General features: G+C 32.6%; 1 protein-coding gene across 1 annotated transcript; it reads right to left on the bottom strand.

Moving 5' to 3' along the window:
* Nucleotides 1-999: 999 nt before the first annotated feature.
* On the bottom strand, nucleotides 1,000-6,185 carry LOC142615510 (phosphatidylinositol 4-phosphate 5-kinase 6). Its single transcript, XM_075788246.1, has 8 exons — nucleotides 4,722-6,185; nucleotides 3,825-3,992; nucleotides 3,257-3,422; nucleotides 2,735-2,851; nucleotides 2,463-2,656; nucleotides 2,259-2,383; nucleotides 2,082-2,160; nucleotides 1,000-1,639 (listed from the first exon to the last, which is right to left on the bottom strand). The coding sequence occupies exons 1-8, from the start codon at nucleotides 5,849-5,851 to the stop codon at nucleotides 1,351-1,353; spliced, it is 2,268 nt and encodes a 755-aa protein (XP_075644361.1). The 5' UTR covers nucleotides 5,852-6,185; the 3' UTR covers nucleotides 1,000-1,350.
* Between the last annotated feature and the right edge of the window lie 18,882 nt (nucleotides 6,186-25,067).

Raw genomic sequence — 25,067 nt, 5'->3', positions numbered from 1 at the left:
ACTTCATTTACCCAATGCCTTGGAATTCATTTTTTTTTTTTTTTTTTAATTTTTTCCTTATGTTTTTAACAGTGAAAAGTTAAGGGGGGTTACAAAGGTCCGACTAAAGTGACCTTAAATGGATAAAGTGATAAAATCCAAATCACCGATTGATTAAATACAATTTCCCTTTATATTTACGTAGCAAAAGGAAATAAAACAACTAGAATAGAGAGGTTGGCACATTTATAAATCTAAATATATTATATTAGAAAATAAAGAATAATAATAATAATAATGATAATAATAATAATACTTTACACCCATACTCGGCCTCATGGGTGGTTTACATGTCTGGTCCAATAATTATATAGGAAAATATACCTACATTGGCTATATAGAATTTGAGACAGATAAAAACAAAATTGTATTGTTTATCCAATTTGGCAGTGAATTAAGAATCAAATCCCCAATGAATAATGCAAAATGGTCCATTTGACCAAAATATTTTCAAGGAAATCTAATACAAATAACCAAGAAAGAATATGAGATAAACAAAAATATATTGTTGATGATCAATAGTGCTCCCCCATTACCCCCCAGCTGTGAGTCTGACTTATTGGACTTCCACCCCTTCACCAATAATGTTTCTATTCTTTTTTTTCCTTTTCTTTTTCAAACAGTCAACCCCTCCTGTCTTTTTCAACCTCATATAAGAAACATAAACAAATAAAGCCCTCCTATTTTAAACAACAAGAGGATATTATCACATTAATACATTTAATTAATTATATGGAATCTGTGACACCAAGCCAACATTTAGGGGGAGGGGGGGGGGGGGGGGGAACAGAAACAAAAATATAGTAGATCAACTGTTTGTGGGATTGAAAATATTTTTCTAACAGTCTATTCCTGTTCATGTAAATCTTTGTACATAAATAAATATTTGGAATTGCTTCTGTACATTTAAAAAAAAAAAAAAAATTGAATACCGAATTCGGAAGACTCCTCACCTTATAGGAAAATTTGGATACAAAAAGAATTGATTCCAATATAGATTTTACCTTTTTGTTAATTCATTTACAATTGGAAGAGGCTAAAAAGCTCTGGTTAAAACTTTAATCTATACCTTGAACATATCATACTTTTGTAACTATAATTTGAAAAGATGATGAGGGGAAAATTGCAATGCAGAATGTTACAAAGCATGTATCTCTTCCATCCACAAAACACCCTCCAATCCAATGAGCATGTCAATGGCCAAAATATAGTAACCTCTTTCTGTTAAGTAATGTCATTTCCTTCAAAAACCAACTGTACACGGATGGCCACAAGCTGAAAATTGAAAAATACGGGTCAACCTCTATAGCTTCAAGTGTCTTCTAGAAAAACTCTGAAGATGAAATCACGAAAGCGTCTTGAGTATTGCTTAGGATCAACAGCAGAGATTGAAGTTGGGTCGTATTGGAATGATTTGTATGCATGCTCAAGCTTTTTGCTAATATCATAGTCTTGTAGTATGTCAATTATACCAAAGAAAAGGATAACATCATATAATTGTCCTGTTGGTTCTCCAACCAGCTGAGTATCATAGTCACTTCTTCTGACTGTCTGCTCAACCCGTGCTGGCATGTTTATACCTAATTTAATGGATGCCCACCTGCAGCATGCAATCAGATAAAAATGAGAAATGTAAAATTGAAATATGGTTCTTGAGCATGGTAATAGAGAATCAAGAATCAACCAAAATACAGTATGAGGACTCAATAAAGGAACTATTTGTGATCAAGATGACCACTGATCAGCCTTTAGGATTTATGTTAAAAATATTCCCAATAAGAGGGGATAAAATCAGCGATAAATGTTGAGTTGGGAAGAACAAATGTGTATTCTGTTGGGAAAAAAATTGATAGATGTTAGTCTAGAATATTTTGGGAAACTCAAAACTATTTGTGAACAAAATATGACCTTAAATTAGTGAGTAAGATGGAGTTGAATAGTCATGGTAAAATTTGATCTCTAATTGACAATTCATGTGTGAGTTGGGAGTTAAGGACTTTTTCAAAAAGATTAAATATTCAATGTTTATGAACATGATGTACCGGGTAGGATCCAAAAGAAGCTGATCCATATCTATTCTAGAAAGTTGAGGCGTTCCTTCATTGTCAAAGTCTCCGTTTCCTGAAAGATAAGTTCATCCATTCTGTAAGAATTCATGTTGAATTGATGAAGCCAGAGAGAAATGCCAAATGGTAAATAACCAGTAAGAGAGTGAGTACCAGAGGTACGGCTTCTAGGTGTGAGGCAGTCCCTAGATGAAGTTTCTCGGAAGTGAAGACCAACCAATAGACTGTAGTCCATAATCCTCTCCTGTTCAAGAAAGTCGCAATCCCTGTCCACTTGCCTGCGTGAAGGTACATTTCAGCTTACAAAGAGAAACAGAAATTAGAACATAAGAATGGGAGATCGGAGCAAAAATTAACCTGCAGAACTCTTGAAACCAAACTTTCTGCAACCTGAATATATAATTGAGATCAAGGTCCTTAAGAGTGGTTGTTGGATCAATCTCTGCATCAGGTTTATCAGTTGTCCGACCATGGGAAGAACCTTTCAAATCAAACCGCCTGTGAATTGCATACTCAGAGCAGAACAGGTTTCCCATTATGACAAATCGAACCTGAATTGCAAGAAAGTCAGTGCATCAGTATTTTCTTTTTTTGATTGCTAATGAGTATTCTATAGATCTTGACATTACCTTCTTCTGGGCAGCTCCTGTCAGTTTGACACAATGAAGACCATAAAACTTTGTGACTAGAGTATTCTCAAAGGCCCGGAAATGATTGTAGTAAGCTGGGAGCATCCGTAAGAGCACCTGTAACCATGTTGGCAAGTTATAATTGCATACAATTCTAGACATCATTGGAAAAAATGTCATGTAAAAGTGGCTAGTGTTTAGCTTATGTTAGCAATAATTTGTAGAAGTCTCAAATATAAGTGATATCAAGTAATGCATGGTCAAACGAACAAGAAGCTTATGTGATCGTTGTGTAATTACCCAGAAGCTGTAAATGATTTTTGAATAAATGGCAAAACTTGATAATTTGAGAATTATTCAACCGGAATGACCAAATTCTAAATATGTAATCAAAAGTTCAGACATAGTTTGAAAAGTTTTTAGAGTTAAGAGTTGTTGCAGGGAAACTAGAATGGAAGTGGATTGTGAAGTTCAGTGTTTATGTCTCAAATTAGGGTGAGGGAAGCAGAAAAAAGAACTTACTTTTACTTCCGCTTTCTTCACGGTTTTTATCATGTACCGGTCATCATTGGTCAAGTAGAAAAAGCTTCCACTTTTTCCAGGGGATGAGAGCTCCCGTAGGGCATCATTCCCACATAGTGATATCATGTAATCTGCTGGATCTACCTTGAACAACTTCCTAAGAGTCCTGAAAATTAGAATACGATGGACCATCAGGCCCTGTATGTTTCAAATCAACATTACAATAGGTTTGCTGAAGGTAAAATATTATCATAAGTCTGATGTTATTACTGAGCATTTCATTGTATGAGATGAATGAATCATGTTAACTTAGATTGCTTTTAAAAAATCACTTAAAGACAAAGATTTCAAGCCATTAAAGTTATCTGGGAGACTAAAGATATGTATGAGTAAAATATCAACATATTTGAGTCCCATACATGATAGTTGTAGAAATCATGTGAATACATATCTGAGAATCCACTTTCTTATGGCACCAGACACACCCTTTCTGAAGTTTGCAATAAAATCTGAAATGCAAAGCCAAAAGAAGACTAGCAATGTAGAAGTAAATCTTTCAAGGGCTGACCTGAAAACAACTGGGCAGTAGTCCTTCCATTTGAAGTCACACGACGGATGAGGGGGAGTGTACTTGGATCCTTCTGGTGGAAATTTTGTCCATACTTTTTCCTTGGGATCAAAGGCTGAAGCCCTCAAATCAAGGGTTGTCTTTGGAGCAGGCCTTCCAACAGAATGTCTGCGCTATGGCACAAAAAGTCAGTTATAGACATTGAAGATTAAAAATTATTGATAGATATTTCAAAACAGCAGAGATTCATAAAAGAAAGTTTCACCACATCCTTAGTCCTGGTCTGAATCAATTTAGCTACTGTCAATTTGTTATACTAGAAACGTCAGAGTAGATTTAATATAGAGTTCGGGATTGAAACAATTTTTCAAAATTATTTTATTCCAAGTTTCCTATGTATACCTAAGAGTTCAGGGAATTTCTCACAAAACTGGTGAGTAGCACAACATACTGTGAAACCTTTGCTACAAACTATAGTGGATGATCATTTTAACTTGTAAGCTAAAACCCTGAGGATACTAAAGACATGAATAAACATTATACATCAGTGGAATGGTTCAAGAGACTGTAATGCATATCATAAAACCTTTGCAACTGAAAATGATTGGTGTGAAACATCCAAAGATTTGAAAATAACCCATTTCATGTACTCAGCTTTGAACCACATAAAGAAATTGAATCTCTGAATATACAGCAGAAAATGCATGATGTTTCATAGGAATATAACAGTGGGAAAACCCCTGACTCCATTTCCTCAAACCATTATATTTGAATGAAACATAATTAGTGTTAAAAACATGGGAAGAAAGCAAAGTTTATATCAATCCTAATATAACCCGAACAAAACAAAACATTGTGTGAAAAAAGACAAGGAAACAACCATCGAATAATCAATACCTGATTCCTAACTGCAAATTGAGCATGAGCTCATAGTTCTTATGCCCTTTAGATATTGTCACCCCCGGTCTTTTCACCGGCTTTAGTCTTAACTGTTGTGATACATTCCCTTTCTTAACAGACTCCTCATGCTGAAGATTACCCAATCCCTCAACTCCATTGACACTACCAGCCTCACCATTCCCCCAAAAATAATCATTTAACGTTCCATCCATGGACTCCCTCCTAGGCCTGAAACTCCCATCATAACCTTTCCTCTTCTGGAAGGGCTCCCCTTCAAGACCAGGCCAATTCACCATCTTCTGAGAAGGAAAAATGGAAACTTTCTCCCCAGGACAAATCTGGCAATCATTCAAATCCACTGCAAAAACCTCCTGGGGGTCCCAATCCAAATTTCCATCAGAATTAATTGATGGATAATAACTACCATTTTGATCAGTAGTATCCTTACTCCAAACCCCCACATAAAAACTCCCATCTGGCCACCTATAAGTCCCATTCCCTTTAGGCCAACCATCTTCCCAAGATCCATCATACCTGTTCCCATTGCTCCAAATCATTGTACCATTCCCATTCATAACCCCATTTCTCCACTGCCCAATATAATGATTCCCATTCTTCCATTGGTACCTCCCTTGTCCATCTTGCAATCCACGCCTCCATTCACCCTCATAGTAATCTCCATTGGAAAAGCTTTTAGTCCCATGTCCATGCTTCAAGTTCATCACCCAATAACCTCTATATGTGTCCCCAGATGAACCAGTATAAGTCCCTCTACCATCCATATAACCAGTCTTGAACTCACCCTCATAGGTGGCACCAGAAGGCCAACTAAACTTACCTTTCCCCATGGTCTTGCCTCTGTACCATTCACCAACATACATGCACCCATCTGGCCAGAGGTACTTGCCATGTCCATGTGGAAAATTGTCCATCCATTGGCCTGTATAGAAGTCCCCATTGGAGAGCACCCTCTCAGCATGGTAGGCATGGCATGGACCTGCTGCATCTGGCTCATCTTCATCATCAGCATGTGCTACAGACATGGGTGTTCTTTTCTTTGCAATAGCTTGTGATTTCCGCACTGTTGCTTCCCAGGCCTTCACAATGCCATTGTTTTCTTTGCTCATCCTAAGAACTCTGTCTCTCTGTCTCTCTGTCTCTCTCTCTCTCACATTGTTTTTGTTTCCTCAGGTTCATACATGAGTCAATCTCTCTCTCTCTCTCTCTCTCTCTCTCTCAAAATTTGATCTTTAGGAGCAGGACTATTTCTTGACAGAAACTGTAGGTGGTAGAGAATGGAGGGAACTGAGAAAATGACACAAACAAAAACAAAAAACACAAAAAGATTATGTTTTTGTTTTATGCGAGTTTACTGTTGTTTTATGTGTTTCTCTGACTTTCTGGGTTGGTTTAGCTAAATGGGTATTTCAGATTTCAGACAAACCATAATTTGGATGTGTGTTTAGATTGATGGGGAAAAGCAAAAACGGGTAGGTTGGTACCAATGACTTGCTTTTTGTTTCTGGGTGTATTTTCTTTGTTGTTGTTGTTTTTTTTTTTTTTTTTCTTTTTGTTTTTTGTTTTTTTGTTTTTTCCCTTTTTTTTTTTTTTTTATCTTTTTGTATTTTGTATTTTATTGTTTTTGCCTTTCTCTCTATTTCTTTATTTGGTCTGCTTTAAACAAAATTCAACACATTCATCCTTTGATTCCGGATTTGCCTCCTAGAACTACTAACAGACCAAACAGTTGGAGGGAGGAGATAAATGGTGGTGCTGATGATGTGCTTGCCATTTTTAGTGTTTCGCATAAGCCAAATAGGCAACTACCAAACTAATTTTAGTCTTTAGCTTTTTACAAATACAGATTTTGCCTTAAAAGAATTTTCTATATTCTCCTTTTGATGCTGATTTTGCAGTGATGTCCTTGCATTTTAACTTAATTCTAAATGATTCCTACTCCCTTTGAGAACTTGGGTTTTGTCACTGAATTTGAGCCTTTTTCTTCTCTTTGGTCAAATGTTGTGTATGGTCATTGTTTAGCATATATAGTAGTTGCTTTTAGATACCTCTTTTTTTTTTTGGCCAAATGATTGAAGAATCAAAACTTTAATAATTCAATCACTTGTGGGTTAGAAATCCTATCATCTTGGGAGAAAGTAAAAAGAGCAAACTTCAACAAACAATGCGCTTGTAGAGATTTTGAATTTCTAATGTTTTTACTTTGGAAAAGAAACATCCTTTACCGTTGGATGGACTACTCGGCTTATCAAAATAATAAATACTTTCCCTATAAAACTATATTTTCATTATTTTAATTAGTTGCTTTAAATTTTAATGGCTTAAAAGCCTAATGGGTAATTGAAAACATATTCCATACAGTGGTGTACAATACATTCCTCTAGCATAAAATATGGATCTCATATGCGAAATTCATGCATGGAGCTCACTTTTATGTAAAAGAAATGTGTAATACAACTAATTTGTTTAATTGACAGTTACAAAAATTTTATAGTGATGAAGACAAACTAATGGTATGTTTGATATGAAGTAATAGTTCTTGTTTTGATCATTTGATTACATTTTCATTACATGGGATAGTTATTTTCCTTTCTAAAAGAGTTATTGGTTATTGCTTAATAAAACAACACTTAACTACACTACTTATGAACCCCTTTTAAGATTTAACAATTTGGTTTTTTTCTCATCAGATAAAAGTGTATTTTTCTTAAAAGTGAATTTTAAGAAGAGAATATAAGCAACACCACCTTAGTATTGTACTTAAGTGTTGCCCTGGTTAATATGTATAAAACTTTAAAAATTAATAAATTTTCATGATAATCTTCCACCCGAGTCCTCCAGCAGGACCACCACAACTTGGCATCCTCTACAAGATACATGTAAATGATAGTCAAATTTTCACCATCTACTTATTCCTCGAAATACTGCTCGCATACCCCAAAAAAAAAAAAAAAAAATCTCCAATTCCTTCGCACTTCGAGTACCCTTAAATGACTTTGGTTTAAGAATGTTCATCTTTGTGGACACTTCCCTCTCTGCTAGGAAGGCCAATGATTGTTCTTTTCAACAAGGCCAAGACGGTTTTCAAATGCCTTATTGTTTCTTTGACAATATCAGTTTGCATTGCCAATGCTACAAACAACTCCTCAATATGATAAAAGGCTGCATCTATATGATCTGTCACAGCATTCTTCAGATTCAACCTTTCAAAAATTGAACCCCGGTCTTCTTGTGCAATAGCCCCAAGATTGGCTTCCAAATGACTAAATAAGTCACTGTTTCTCTCATTTAATGTAAAGAACCATTAGCCATGGTCATAAAATTACACTTTGATTACCACCATGCATGCACCACAATGAGGCAGCACCTATTGTTGCCTAAGAAGTCAAGAACACCTTGCTTAGCCTATGGGATGCCCTTCATACCCATAAGTTTGTGGTTTCCATAGGTTAAAAGTGTCTCCAAATATAGTCACCCATCTCAAGGAACATTAAGTTACTTGAAATATCGAAATGAAAACATGTAATTATTTTCCTTTACAAAAGGAGAGAGAGAGAGAGAGAGAGAGAGAGAGAGAGATTAGTTATTTTACCTTGCATTTTTTTAGATTGGATTTGTTTTTTTGATAAATTTAGATTGGATTATTTTTAGCATTGACATAACAATGTCTCTTTAAGCCCTAAGTTTTTTTTTTAGCGGAGATTAAGCCCTAATAAAAAGAATACTTATGAGAAAAATAACAAATAATTCTAACATCTAAACAAGACATCACCAAAATTGCAAGGAAGAAAAGCATTGGTTGAAATTAATCTTTTGATAACAACTATAAATGTTATGTCAAGAGTCTTGTAGCTCAACCAGTTAGTATTTCTTAGTGTGTCTAAGACATCCAAGGTTCAAATATCTTCTCTCCATTGTAATTATCGAATTATAAAAATGAAATAAAAATTATAGAAGATATGACCAAAACCTATTAAAGAACTCTAAAAAATTATTTCCACAACCCTTAAAAAGAAGCTTATGTTTATTTTTTTTATTTTTTGAGAATCCCTAAATAAAAGCTTTTAAGTTTAAACAATCATAGGATGTATTGTCTTTTAAACCAATAAGAATATCTTCCATTAAGATATGTTAAATTCTATAAACTTTTCAAGACTTTGGAGTTTTGAACCTAAAGTTGATATATTTCACTATCCCATCTAGTTCCACAACATTTTCTAAACCACAAAATGAATTTTTCTCTAAGCTTAGTTGCAAGGGTAGAGGTGGAATGAGGTCATTAATTATTGGTCAAAGTTGGTAACAATCACAACAAGGACAAGACACAAAAATATATCACTAAGATAAAAAAAATACAAAAACATAGGACAGAAATGCAAATTCCTCCACCACAGCTATAGCTGGAATTTGCTTTAAATGGAGGGCTTCTTTCAATTATCTGTAATATGAGTCCAATGGTCCCAAATTCCCCAAATCCCAATCGTGCAGCCTGCTATTTCTCAGACAAGGTCAAACCCTAGCTCTAAATCCTTATGGACCCACAAAAGGGTTTGGTTTTGTTAGAGAGGCAATGCAAAGGTAATACTTGTCCCTTTAAAGAGACAACCTCCTGATTAAGGTATGATGATGATGGGTCACACAAAAGCAAAAAACCTCTCTTGTCAATATTTTGACTATTTTTTCCCCTTTATTCTAGATGTCCACTTTTTTTCTTTCTTTCTTTTTTTTTTTTTTTTTTTTTTTGCTGAATCTTTCTTTCTTTCTTTTTTTTTTTTACTATAAAGTGAACATTCTATGTGCATTTTTTTAATCTTTAGGGCCTTTTACCAAGAATAAAAAATAATAATAATAATCTTTAGAGCCTATCTACTATGAACCCTCACATATTAGTATTGGTGAGCTCTCCTCTTCAAAAATTATTGTCCAACCATAAGGCCAAATGGGTTTCCGTCATAAACATTTGTTAGAGTTACAATTAAATTGATTCGATTTATCATTTCTTAAAAAATTTAAACTTTTAGGACAACTAATAATTTATGAATGTTATTTAATGAGAAAATAAAATTAGATAATTTGTATATAACGTCTTAAAATGAAATTTTGTGGAGAATACATATTCAGTGATTTGTCTATAATTTGAGTTTGATCATTTTTGTTGTGAACTTTGAAACTGATTTTAAATCAATTGGATTCAATTTTGTTAGGATCCATTTTGATTAGGAAAGAGGATAACTTGATCCTTATCATATGAGTAAATCCAAAAATTTTATGAACAAAATCAATCATTAGTTCCCAACTTTTAGGCTGAATATAAACGGCTATCGTTCTACCATTCTCCTTCTCTTTATTTTTGTTGCTTAGATACTAAAGAAGCAAAATGATTGGGCAAATGTTGCAACTTGCAAGTTAGAATGAAGAAAAATTATTTTTTATTTTTTTATTTTTTTGAGAAACAAGAAAAGTTATTAATTATGATTGACTTAGCCTCCGTTTGGTAGAGATGAAAAATTAAAATTATTTTACTATTTAGCTTATTTTTGGTACTATTCATGAGCCCCACTATATTATTTCAACTAACTTTTACCTTTATCTATTACTTTCAGCAATAAGTTTTCAATTTCAGCAAAATAAGCGATATCCAAACAAACCCTTAAATTTTGATGTTGATGCTCATTCTCCAACGTTCTAATTGGATAACATTTAATCGGCGGCACTCCCGAATGAACTTTTGATAATTAATTTAAAATTTATTTGCTGGAGAAAGGTTTGGTAGCAGTAATGGAATTATGTTTTTGTAGCCAAACATTACCTCTCTTAGTGTTTTTTTTTTTTTTTTAAATATAGGTCGGCTCAAAAATAATTGAAATTTCTCCATACACACTAAGATTATTATTGTTATTTAAAAAAAAAAAAAAAAAAAGCTAGATCAACTGTCAATACCTCTGAAAAAGGCAGATAGTAGATGGGAGGGAAATGGATTCCAATTATAAACATGAGACACCATAAATTTAGAAATTGTTAACTTAAAACTTAAAACTGAATCTTCTATACTTAGAATTGAGAGATCAGAAGGAGCTTATCTACTTTTTATTTTTTATTTTTTGCTAAATTGAGCTTAATGATTATGAATGTTGCATTGTCTTTCCCAATATTATTAGGAGAAAATCTAGGATTACACCTTTTTGTGCCGCAACTTTACTATAATTTTGATATAGCAAGAAAAGTAGTGGATTAATGTGAAAGTAGCAAACAACTAATCACAATCTATTTCATAAGATAATTATAAATAGTGATGTGATAAAAGATGTAATCCTAAAATTACTTGAATTTTCTTTAATTTCCTTGTTAAAAGGAAAATAGTACATTAGAACGATTAATTTTTAGGTACTCTCAGAGCATAATAAATAGTGTTTCGTTATCTCACATTCGTGATGAATCTACTCATTACATTTATAATAAAATTCACCATAAATATGAAAAGAAGAAATATTATTTTTCGATACTCGAAAATTACCTAAAAATTTTCTTATCAAAACATATGCTAACTAATGTACTTTCATGGGTTCTCTCTCTTTGAGGTTGTGATATAAACTGCGTGTCAACCTTAGAATCCCAAGGTTAAGGGTACAAAGAGGACCCCAATATTAAATTCCTAAACGTGCCTGTTATAGTTCTTACATTAATTACTATTACAACTCATTCAAGAATTAATATTCATTTATAGACATCCAATAGGTTTGCAGACACATGGGGGTTTCGAATTGTCAAGCATAAATGTTTGGCATTGGTTGTTTTGATGGGGATCACACACAGCAGACCCGACCACTGACATCAAATTTATGTTGCTCACTTGTTTTGATGTGTACCATGTTATAGGATGGTCTCCTATTGGGGTTGCTGCAGTCACCGAGATCATGGCCTTTTGTCTCCTCCATTTTTTGATGGGGCATACCACACGCACACATAAATAGTTTAGACTTTTGAGTTTAGAGAAACACAACACCAAAATTTATGTTTCTCACCAATAATACTAACCCAAATTACTTGATTTATATCAATTTATATCTAAGAATATGATACACAACTATTTTCTTCAAACTTTATTTAGTAGGGACTTATGTCAAGCCCCACTCTTTTTCTTCCTCTTTATCTAGGCTAAGCTTTTATGTCTGTTTTACACTGTATATATAACACACACCCAAAGTCATGTCTATTATGTGTAAGATATTGTTTTTATTCCAATTGCAAGTCATACACACCAGTCCCTATTGACCCTTGGACCTAGGGGTGGGTATTTCTTTATTATGAGGGCACTAAAATAGTATCTAAATTGAAAGCCAGAATTAGCCTTTTAGCAAAAACTCCTGTCCGAATCACCTGGTAAAAGCTTGGACTATTATATTACGATAAGATTTGAATTTATGCCATCCACTTTATAATGTTTTATTTATTTATTTATGTAATGAAATTCAATAATATGAGACTTTACGAGTTATGTTAACCTTCATCGTATAGTTTGCAAGGCTATGTTGAGATTATAGCTCTTTGAGATCTAGCACATTGACCTCTGCCTTGATAGCAACAACTTATGCAATAGGATGCCAATGTGGCCTACCTTGCCTAGTGACAAATCTACGTGTAATATGCAAAAAAGCAAATAAAACAAAAGTGTTAAGTTTTTAGACTCCTTAAAATACAAATTGTTTAACCTAGTTATTTAGCCAAGTGATTACTTAGGTAAATTATTCAAATCTAGTTTAATACAAGTAAATCATATCAAGTAAACAATGTGGAAAATAAAAAACACAACGATATGATAACCTAGAAAAACCAACAGTAAAAAACCTGGGGAAGATTTAGCATAGTTATCTTTGAGGTAAAACAAGATCCACTATGAAAGAATTGAAGTTTTACAATAGCAACTTAGACCACTAACATTCTATTACTACCTCGAGTAGAAAACTTACTACCACGACCACGTGATAGCTCCGAGTCCACGGACTACTTTTTTCTCAAATTCACAGCATCCACAAGTACACCCACTTGTGTTTTTCTTTAAGCTCTTGAAACAGCAACTGAAGAGATCACCAAGTTCTCGACGTCAATCTTGATCTTGATAACCCTAAATATGTATGAAGGTAACCCTAAGTATGTATGAAGGTAAACACATCTAGATCTCACAAGAGATTTACACATACAGTATATCAACAACCTCTAAAACGTGGTTAGGATTTTTCTATTTATATGAGATATAAAATATAAAACCTTACATGACAAACAGGCTTGGGTTGAGTTGGAAAATTCTGCAGAAAAATAATCTGCAAGAGTTTCGATCAATCGAGTCTAATTTTCAATCGATCGAGCCTTGCAGATTTAGTCCAATAAATCTTATAGTACACTCGATTCCAACTTTACAATAAACACACTTTGAGTAGCCTAAAACTAGACTCTAAGTTTTTATTATGGTTTGCCAACATTACACATTGAACTTTTAATACATTTAGATCCTAAAGTCTTAGAACCTAACAAAAGTTTATTAAATTGAGGTAATTAAGTAGTGTTTTTTTTTTTAGTGAAAGTTATCATGAGGATTATAATATGCTATTATTTGGTCAAGGGGTTTTTAAGAAAACCTTAGTAACAAATTGTCAGTTAATTGAACTCATTTAAATTAACACATGTACATGGGGTTCTAAAGAGAGGGTGACTCAAAATTTGCAAAAGGGATACGATTGAAGTTGAATCTTTGTAGGAAATACAAGCATATTAGACGCTAGTTAGGGTGGTATGTGAGAAGGGTTTAGGACTACATTAACATATGTTAGTCATCAATATTTTATTTTTCGTGTGACTGTTGGAAGTTTTATAATATGTGGATTTTACCTTAGTTGTAATAAATCCTGCTTTAAGGTTTTGGATTTTGAATTATTTCTTGGAAAATAGCATTGATACTTTTGTAAGCTATTTAACTAATTTGATTATTTTCAGGAAAAATGATGACTTTTTGTGAGCTCTTGCACGCAATTATTTGTACGTGGTTGTTGTTATCTACCTAGATCGTATAGTTTGGCCCGAAGCATGACACTAGGTCTTGTGACACTTGTCAACTTAAATCTTCACGTCTTTTTTGTTTAGAGGGGAGAATGGGAGGTTTAAAATAGTGAATCCTGAGCAGATAGCCATTACATGTGTTATTTTGATCTTGGTACTCTTTTTTTTTTTTTTGGGTGAAAATCTTGGTACTCAAACATTATTTCTGCCATTGCTAATACTTGTTAGCAATCCATTGTTCTTTTTCCTTCCTTATCATTTCTCATGGGTGTTTCATTACCATTTGCAAACCTTTGCACTAGCACTATAATAATATGGATTTTTTAAATGTCTTACTATTAGATATGAAAATGGTCATGATTTTATAGAATTTAATTGGAATCCAACTTGTCATTATTATCTTCAATTTTAGTTGATGTACTCGATGCTTTCACACTTTGATTGAGACCACCAGAAGATTTCTCATTACCATTGCATTGATAAAGAGATAAAGAGACATGTGATTCAGTTTTAATTTCTTCCTCCCTAATTTTAATGGGAAAGGGCAGATCAAACCTGTAACAAAAGAAGAGAAAGGGAAAAAGGGTATCACAGGCATAGAAACCCATTGGCATAAAAGATTCAGATTCTTAGGAGAAAAAGAATAACGAATAGTTGAATGGTAGACTCTAAAAAAGGTTTGACGTACCGAGTATCAATATCAGAGAGAAGGCGTGTATCTATGACGGTATGACCAAAATATCTTCTCCACTGGCTGACAATGAGCCAAGCGCATATAGATTCTCACTTATATCATGCTCATAGAAGCAAATTATGACACATCTATAGCTTCGCATACTTGTTTTACCTTAAAAACCATTATGCATAAAGTAATGATGCAATCATTGAGGATTGGACTATCAGATAAATTGTAACAGTGGTGCTATTATTGACGCTGAATTTTTCACATATAATTTCACTTACTCTCTCACAAAGAGTAATGCATAAAGTTCAGTAACTTTTGTCATAACTTGCCATATGCTGAATTGTGAATGGTTGAAGTGTGAGCCTTATTATTTGACGAGTTTGCGGTAAAAGTTGTGAGACTTTTTTATATCTTTACATTTTCCTCTCACAAATTCTCACTTTGGGCTAACAACATCACATACACGTGAGTAATAGTATGAAAATTTTGGTATCCAAATCGAACTGACAAAAGAAGTGTATGATTGTGCTCATAGGTATTTATTAGGTCTATTTTGGATATATTAATGATTACGAACTACTCTAATTGTAACTTAATTAATTAATTATACCAAAAAAATAACTTTTTTTTTTTGAGGTTACCAAAAAAATAACTTAATTAATCCATTTAGCCAAAAAAAAAAGTTTATTAATACAATTTTTTTTATTGGGTGTACAGACCTTAATATGCTTTCATCCACAAGTGTGTCTTTCTCAATTGTGATATGTACGCAGTATGCCCATAATTCCGGAGAATACATAATTTCCCTTGGTACCATTGTTTTCGTATAAGAACACTACTCCAAAATATAAGAAATATAATCTTTACTATTAAATAAATAATTTTTATTTCACTTGAAACAAACCAATATGGGAACGCGTAATCCCCATCCTTAATAGGATAATGATCATTGGCTGGGGTTACATTAGCCAAAAGTTTGATTCTCAAAAAAAAAATAGTCAAAAGTTTTGTAATTCAATTAACACTTTTTTTTTTTTGTGTGTCTAAAAAGAGAAAAGCTAAGGAATGCTCTAAGAAATTTGGATTTGGAAATATTCTTAGAAACTTTTTACGGGAAAAGAAAAAAAAAATTATGACTTTTTATATTTCTTATAAAAGTGATCTCAAAACTTTCCTAAAATAGTTAATTAACAATTGCCTAAAGACACTTGTTAACAAAATCCTTCTTCCAAAGACATATAGGATTGATTTGGACACTTAGAGCATCTCCAATGGCTTCTTTAAAGCCAATTTTAGAGAGAAAACACCATAAAAACCCACTCCAACAGCTTCTCCATCTCCATTTTTTATAATAGAATTGCTATAGTGCTTCTCTACATGTAGAGAACACTATAACAATTACTATTCATACTTCAAATGTTTTTTTCTACTATAATATCAGGTATTGAATAAAAAAAATGTTGGAAGATATGTAGTTGTAAAAGAAAATAATGAATAAAGAATGAATGAATAAATAAATAATATTTAAATGAGATAAAGAAAATGATAAGAATCTATTAGAAAGTGTATTTGAAAAAATAGGTAAGTAAAAGTTAAATACCACTGTTTACTGTCCAAACAATATAAAAATTTAGATAAGCTGGAGATGCTCTTATACATTTTTAATTAGGGAAAAGTTAATAGATTCCCTAAAGGCATTGATTTATGAAGTGTTTTTAGAAATTTTTTATAAGAAAAGAAAAATAGTATTTAACTTTTTTTAATAGCTTTTTATATTTTCTATAAAGAGATAGGTTCAAGTTACAACTAGTGTAATTTCACAAGAATTACACATTTTTTTGAAACCATTGATTTATATTAAATCTAAAGGTGAAAAAACACTCAAGAAAATGTCATTATTGTTCCCTAGAAATTAATAATTAAGTCATTAAATATTCTTATAAAAATAGAAAAATAAAAAAACAACATTAACTCTCTCTCTCTCTCTCTCTCTCTCTCTCTCTCTCTCTCTCTCTCTCTCTCTCTCTCTCTCTCTCTCTCTCTCTATATATATATATATATATATATATATATATGTACTTTAACCCTTAACAATGGAAATTAAGGGCGAGTTTCAGGAAACAAGTGAAATTTTTATTATTATTTTAATTCTGTATATGAAATTTGTGAAGTTTCTTTGATTTTAATTAGAAATAAGTTCTTAAAGGTAGCATGTATGCTCTAGCTTTATGGTTGACATGGTGATTGACATGCCTCTACTGCTTTATATGCGATTTATGTAAAGACATTTGGGGTTAGATTGAAAACTTTTTGTTTCTTGTTCTGGAGCAATTTGCCCTTAGATCTTAGCTGGGTGTACAATTTAACAATTGTATAATTTTCGGTAGTTCATTTTTTGTGGTTGTATATGCTTCAGTTGTTTGAGATTGATTGGGTCATGTTAGGTTTAGTAGTAGACTTATTTTTTTGTTAGTATCATTTGCTTGAGAAACATAATTCTGATATTTGGAATTTAGTTCCAAATTGTTTAATGTAGACTATTTGGACTGAACGGAATCGGCGTTCTTTTGAGGATATTAGGAAATCTCTAACTTAGTTGTTAGATTTATGCCAACAGACCCTCTTTGATTGGTCTCGGTGTTGGGATCTCTCGAATTGTTCTACACTTATGGATTTTCTTTTGTCTCTTAAAATAGCTTAGTGTCTGTTTGTTTTTTGTTTTTTGTTTTTTGTTTTTTTTTCTTTTTCTTTTTCACTTCCATTTACTCTTTGTTCACTATCGTGAACCTTGTGTATGTTTCATGCTATTCCATCTTCAATAATTTTTTTTATTGCCTATCAAAAAATAATAATTAGAGGTTGCCTTGAAAGTACATAGAACACAAAGACCGTGTGAGAGAGGGAGAGAGGATGAAGATGATGAGTTGGAGAGTAGAGAGTTAATGCTGATTTTATTTTTTATTTTTACTAAAAGGAGTTAATTTCTTAATTACTAATTTCTAAAGAATAATAATGATATGACCATGAGTGTTATTTTCACTCTTAGATCTAATACAAATCAATAGTCTAAAAAATGTGCAACTCTTGTGAAGTTACATAACTTAAACTCGTCTCTTCTATAAAAGTGATATTAAAACTTTTTCTAAAATGATTAATTAACAACTGCCTAATGCATCCATTAACCAGACCCAATCAATTAAAAGACATTGCCTTGACTTTTCCCAAATATGTGTATATATATATATATATATATATATATATATATATATATATATATATTCAACTTCAATTGAAGAGCCATCCAACCTAATTCCTTGATTCTCAAAATCAAAGAGTTTTTAACTTCGACCATAGCAATATTAGCAATAAAGAAAGCAACACAGCTCATTTGGGACTCGCAAGAAATCAAACCAACCAAAATTTTTTATGTATCCCAAAAAAAATAAGATTAAACAACTCATGACAGCTCTTTGAAAAATTTTAAACTACACAAGTCTACAAATACCTAGCAAGAAATAAATTTGTAAAACACTTACACATGCACAAACTACTATACTAGAGAGAGAGAGAGAGAGAGAGAGAGAGAGAGAGAGAGAGAGAGAAAATAGGTGCTGGGATTGATGACAGACAGACTAGAAACTTGGGGATTATGCAGATTGAAAGCTAAGTTTCAAGAGAAAGGGTGCTGACAAACCTCGTCAAAATTAGAAAACACTTCACTTTCCAATCTCTCTTCTCTTTACTCCACACCACCATGATCATTATCAGACAGACTCACATATCTAAGACCATCTATCAATGCACAGCACCACTTTCCCAAAAGCACAGTTTGCTCAGACTTTAGGCGGCTGTAGCAGCTCGATTCTCTCCCTAAAAATCAATCACCATTTAAGCCATTGTTTTAATAGGATGGTTGAGTAGTATCAAAGGTACTACTGCTAAACAAAGACACATGAAAACTTGATATCTGGATTAAAGGTTGCTGCAACCTTGGTACTGCTACAGACTACAATGCCACTTTTATCTACTTTTGCATTTGCTGTATGTTATAGCTTTCTAGGCTTTTCAATGATTTAAATTTTGAACGATATCCAATGCTTGATCCACTTTTAAGCTTTTTCAGATTCTTGAACTTCATGTTTTGTTTAGACCCAGATGATAATTTATTACTCATTATGTTGCTTAATGTCAATATTAAATTCACTTATTTAAACACCTCAGAAAAAAATTTCAACTTTTTTTTTTTCAATTGGACACTTCATAGGATGCCTGCTTTCCTGAGCTTTCATCTTTGCCCAAGGGGTCCATCATAAAGTGCATTTAAGTGTACGAGTTAATGCATTGAATGCATCTACAGGTTGGCACTTGGCACAGGATATACATGATCATTTGAATGTACATTCAATTCATTAGAGGTCAGGATATACATGATCTTAGAACTGGTCAACTATTTCAAGTTTCAACATTTTGAAATTGCGTTAGTATTAGTAGCTAGTTTCCAAAAGAACCACATATAATATAATCACAGGGCCTAATGGTCAATGGAAGCTAGCTTATTTGGTGTCATTTACTTTAGGCCCAGTTTCCATCAAATCTCTCATAAGGCCCAGGAACTTAATAGCATTTTATGCACATTGGGCTGTTCCTGATCTGATAACTTCAGGCCTATATCTCAAATGGGGCCAACCTTGGGTTTGAACACCTCTATAGGTCATTGAGAATGGAATTTGGGTATTTCTCAAAGATTAGGCATACACTATACAATTATAATTCAAAATAAATACAAATGAATATGTTAGAGGTCAATCTGTTCTAGAATCCAATATGAAACTTGACACCCGTTGAGTAATGCTGCAAGGTCCAAATTTTTATCAGGAAGCTAAATTTTAAGTCAACTTTTTAGTACATGCACTCAAAAAATGAGGTAATCAAGCAGTGATTTCAAAAAGATTATAGAGGTCATTGGGTAAATTGACACTGGACAAGAAAAAATCAGTTATAATTTACATTTGAATTAACTTTTGCATGAAAAATTGAATAGGTCATTGAGAATGGAATTTGGGTATTTCTCAAAGATTAGGCATACACTATACAATTATAATTCAAAATAAATACAAATGAATATGTTAGAGGTCAATCTGTTCTAGAATCCAATATGAAACTTGACACCCGTTGAGTAATGCTGCAAGGTCCAAATTTTTATCAGGCAGCTAAATTTTAAGTCAACTTTTTAGTACATGCACTCAAAAAATGAGGTAATCAAGCAGTGATTTCAAAAAGATTATAGAGGTCATTGGGTAACTTGACACTGGACAAGAAAAAATCAGTTATAATTTACATTTGAATTAACTTTTGCATGAAAAATTGAATGTTATTTATTTTGTTAGTTAATGTTTTCTATTTCAATTTTGCCATGCTTGCCTTTTACTCTTGCCCCTTTAAATTGAAATATTTCTGAGTACACTACAAACACTTGTAACCCCTTGAGTGAAACTCAACAAGACCAGAGATTTTAATCAGTTAACTACGAGTTTATATATGACCAATCATCTAATAAGATACATTGGTTCAACTTTAATTTGTTTAGTTAAAACCATATAATCAACTAACTCATACAGGACACACATGACCCCCATGTCACTAACATCACACAATATTTTATTTTCTTTGCTTGTTTTTCTAGCAGTGGAAGAAATTGTTTAGCCAAAAAAAATGCAGTGGAAGAAATTGTCCATGACATTGACTGTAGAGGCAAATAAAATCCGGTCCAGAATCGAAACATTATAAAACATCAGCCAATATTGATCACAAAAAAAAGAAAAAAAAAGTTTGTATATATAAGTGTCTGATCATTACTTCTATGATCATCATATGGGCCATTTTAAGGAAATGCATGATGCATCTATGAAATCTATGAAAATATATATTTATATAATATCTATAAACTGTAGCATATATTTTATTTTTACTATACTCTTGTTGAGCCATACCAACGTCGCATTTTAGTCCATTCGGTCCACTCGATCCATTCAGTCCAATTCGGTCTATATCAGTCTATTCAATCCATAGAGTCCAATAGGTCCACTTAGTCCATTTCGTCCCTACAATCTATTTCAGTCCACTTCGGTCCACTCAATTTATTTCAGTCCGTTTAGTCTATTTCGGCCCATCCAGGAAAATAGGATTTCTTTTTTTACTCATAGGCACTATTACCCAACTTTTAATGAAAAAAACTAGTCATTGGGCTTATCAATTCAAACAAATTCAAATGATTGTTCGTCCATATTGTTAATGGATTTATTTCAACAATTTTGATCATCGAGTTAGTCTCAATGATATATACAAAAATGAAAGAAAACTATTTCCTGCGTTTTTCTAAACTCATTTTTTGTCCCTAAAAATTCCATTAAATTTACAAAAAAAAAAAAAAAATCCAACTTAGTATTTTACCTTTCTTTCTTTTTCATTAAATTACAAAAATGACAAAATTTAGCTATAAAATTGGTTGTAACTTAAGGCTACAATTTTATTCAATAAAATAAACATTATTATATATTTTGAAAATCTAATTGTTGCATTGTATGTTCTACATGCTCTTGATACACATGCCAAATTTTGTGTTAACCGGATATTATATATTATATGATTTATAAGCTTATATATTAAATATAATTTTAAACTACTAAAACTTACAATTTAAAAAATTTATTGATGATATAGTTATTGATCTTTAATTTTTTTAAAATTTTGCAAGCATAGAGGATATAAGAAGAAGATGTAATCCAATGACGAATTTATCAAAATTCACTTTCAATAAAAATATATTGTAACGTAAGGTTACAACCAATAGATAAACTTTATCTTTACAAAAATATGGGATACTCTTTTTTTTTTTTTCCTAAAACCATTCTATCCCCATATGCTGTTGCCCCTGAGATATCTCTTACATTTTATCAAAGGGGTGGTGCCATTTGAAGTTTGACTGAAACTACTTATTCTCCACATGTAAAGGCATTCACATTAGTGGGTGTAAAGTTGTGCAAAATAAAAAAAGATGCAAAATTTACACAATATCTCTTAAATTTGCTCCGCATCAATCCTTCTATTATTGTGCAAATATACACATTTGCTATAGTAATCGTGCAAATATGCACGGTTACTGTAGCTGTGTATATTCTTATTTTATTATTTTTTTTTCTCTCATCTCTGCTCTCATCAGTCTCTCTCTCCCTTTCCCCAGTCTTTCACTAGACCCAGAGCTTTTGCCCAAGCCCAACAACTCAACTTTTTGCTTGGAATGAGCGAGCCAACACGTCACCAATTGAGTTGGGCCAATCACCAACAACCACGAGCACCACCTAACCACTACCAACACCAGCGCAATCCAGCACTACCAACCTCCACCACCACAACCCACTTCAATGGTTGAAAATCCAAACACAACCATCGAAAATCAATTTCAAACTCAACTCAAAATCAATCCAAACCAAAATCAATTCAAACCCGCTAGAAAACCCATCCCAAACCCAATTTAAAATCAATCCAAACCCACCGAAAAGCCCATCCTAAACTCAACTCAAAATCAATCCAAACCAAAAACAAATCAAAACCAAACCGCCAGAAAACCCATTAGAAAAACCCAAAACAAATCAAAACTAAACCGTTGCCACCGATATACCTCAGAGTTGCCGTCATTATTGTCGGATCCACAGTCGTAATCTTTGCCGCCATTTTCGTCAGATCTCCTCGCCTCTATGTGTGAGTGTGTGGGTTTGGGATATGAGAGATGCAGAGAGTTGAGGAAGCAGAAGGAGAGAATGAAAGAAAGAGAGATGGGGTAATGTTAATAAGATAATAATGAACAAAAGATTAAAAAATATTATTTTAATAAAAAAATGTGTATAATAGATAAACTGATATGGGTGATTTGTAAAAGTGATGGTGTAAAATAGAAAAAGTAAGTTTTTTTTTTTTTTTTTTTTTTTTTTTTTTTTTTTTGTGTAAAATAGACGAAATCTTTTAGACATACTAATGTGGTTGCTCTAAAATGTTTTTTAACTCTAGGAAAAAAAATGGATCGTGACATTGGAGTATATTCATTTATTTTGATGTGGTGACTTGAGAATATTTAGGGGAATGGAAATATTTTTATATTTCATTCAATCTAGTTTATCTTCTAGTTAATTAATTAAATATTCATGATGGACCATCCAATATCCATTAGTTTTGACAATGTCATTGCCTTAGAGCATTAGCAATGGAGGATGTATAGTGTATATTTTACTTCCTTAAAATTTACTTTATCTATTTTACCATCTCATTTTACAACTCACCTCACATTTCAGTTTCTATTTTTTCATACAACTCATTAAAATAATACTAGTCTCTAAGCACGCGTAGAGACTCTTCTATTTTTTGGGTAAAAATTAATAATTTACATTTGTTATAATTTGGGATTTTTACTTTTTCTAATCACCAAAAAAAAAAAAAAAAAAACTTAAGGGTGTAATGAAATTTAAAAAAAAAAAATTTAAAAAAAAAGGAGGACAGAAGAAACAGATACATCGTGATGAAGTAAAAAAAAAAAAAAAAAAAAGAAGTGAGGTGAGTTTTGTAGATGAGAAGACTTTTAAAATTAACAAAAGAGTAATCCTATTTTGTAGAGAGTTAGTGAGTAGAATTAGAAATTTAAATCAACATAAAAGTAAGATTTTATTAGAAACAGGAAGACATTTCAACATAAAAGTAAGAATTTATTATTTTTGTTAATTTACTATTTTAACCCTATTTTTAAGTTTTAAGTAGGGGTATTTTTTACAGTAAAAAAAATAATAACTTTCTTTATGAATTTACTATTTTAACCTCATTTTAAAATTGTTGGATAATTAATTTAAGGGTATTTTTGACATAAAAAAGCAATACTAGCCTCTGAGCATGCGCTCACGAGCGTGCTCAGAGGCTTTTCTATTTTTTTTAGGTAAAGATTAATAATTTGCATTTATTATAATTTGGAATTTCTACTTTTTCCAATTACAAAAAAAAAAAGAAAAAAATCTAAGGGTGTGATGAATACGTGGAGTCAGTTTTGTAGATTGGAGGAGTTTAAACTAACAAAAGAGTGATCCTATTTTGTAGGGAGTTAGTGAGTAAATATAGGAATTTAAATTAACATAAAAGTAGGAGTTTATTAGAAGCAGATAGGAATTTATTATTTTTATCAATTTACTATTCTAACCCCATTTTTAAGTTTTAGGTAGGGGTATTTTTGACAATAAAAAAAAAATAACTAACTTTCTTTTGCCAATTGACTATTTTAACCCCATTTTTAAATTGTTGGCTAATTAATTTAAGGATATTTTTTACAAGAAAAAAAAGCAATAACTAACTTTCTGAATTCTCTTAATATATACGGATACCGATCTTAATATAAACAAATAAAATAACCAACAAATAATATAAAAATTTTCAGTTTCTCTCTCTAGTCTTCCATCTCTCTTTCCTTATTATCTTTCTGTCTCTCTCCAGCAAACCCACACAGCACCTTCCACCAAAACTCAGTGACACTCAACCACCCAAACGCCACCAAATTTGATCCACACCACCCAAATCCGACCCAAATGCCCACAAACCCCAAATCCAACCCAAACCATCCCCACCACCATTGCAAACCCATCCCCACCACCGCCACAATGAACCCATCCCACAATAAATCCACAACGAACCCATCCCCACCACCACCATCACCATTGGCACCACCATCAAATCCACACATCCCACAACAAAAAATCAGCCACAAATCAAAAGCAACCACCATCGGTCACAACACCCACAACAAAAAATTAAAGCAAAACCCATCAAACCCACACATCCCACAACCCACACCCATCAAACCCATTAAACTCACACCACCATCATTGAAACACTACTTCACAACAGACCCACCCATCACAACAACACCACAATCGGCACCAGCAGCACCACCACCACAATCCTACCTAGCAAAACCAGCCACAAATCCAACTACCACTGTCACCTACTACCTCCATGGCTCCACCACATATGCCGATGTCCACTGCTCCATGCAGATCGCCAATGTCCACTGCTCCACACTGATCTCCCACCACTAGGCCAAGACAGAGAAAGGAGAGAACAAAGCAAAGTGGAGAGAGAGGATGAGATGAGAGAAGAGAGAGAAAGGGAGGTTGAGATAGAGAAAGTAATATGGGAAAGAGAGAGTGAGCCTGGAGAGGAATAAAAGCCCGTACGATGAGGCTTTTTTTTTTTTAGCCAAAAGAAAAAACACTCTATTTTTATTATATATATATATATACATATAATTTTTATTTTGAAAATTTAATTTATAAGTGGATAAAATAATTTGAAAATTAATAGAAGTGTAGTCTTATTTTTTTAGGTAATGTTTTAGTAGGAGTTAGAGTTGCATTTTTATCAAATTGTCCTTTAATTTTGTTTCTACTTAAACATAAGGTTGTAAGGTATTTTTGAACTAAAAAAAATATGAAATCTAAATAAAAGAAGTCCCTTAAATAATAGTATAGATAAATTTTGCAACCAGCTATAGTGAGGTT

This window comes from Castanea sativa, chromosome 11 (genome assembly GCF_040712315.1).
Source record: "Castanea sativa cultivar Marrone di Chiusa Pesio chromosome 11, ASM4071231v1".
NCBI classification, from domain to species: Eukaryota; Viridiplantae; Streptophyta; class Magnoliopsida; order Fagales; family Fagaceae; genus Castanea; species Castanea sativa.
Note: the sequence above shows the minus strand (reverse complement) of the source record. Positions and strands in the feature narration are given on the sequence as shown.

What these genes read in the sequence shown, in the direction of transcription:
- LOC142615510 (XM_075788246.1), bottom strand. Translation starts at nt 5,851, where the DNA reads ATGAGCAAAGAAAACAATGGCATTGTGAAGGCCTGGGAAGCAACAGTG. An exon ending in TGGTTTCAAGAGTTCTGCAG is followed by an intron (nt 2,384 to 2,462) that starts GTTAATTTTTGC and finishes ACCTTCACGCAG; the next exon opens with GCAAGTGGACAGGGATTGCG. An exon ending in ACCTAGAAGCCGTACCTCTG is followed by an intron (nt 2,161 to 2,258) that starts GTACTCACTCTC and finishes CTTATCTTTCAG; the next exon opens with GAAACGGAGACTTTGACAAT.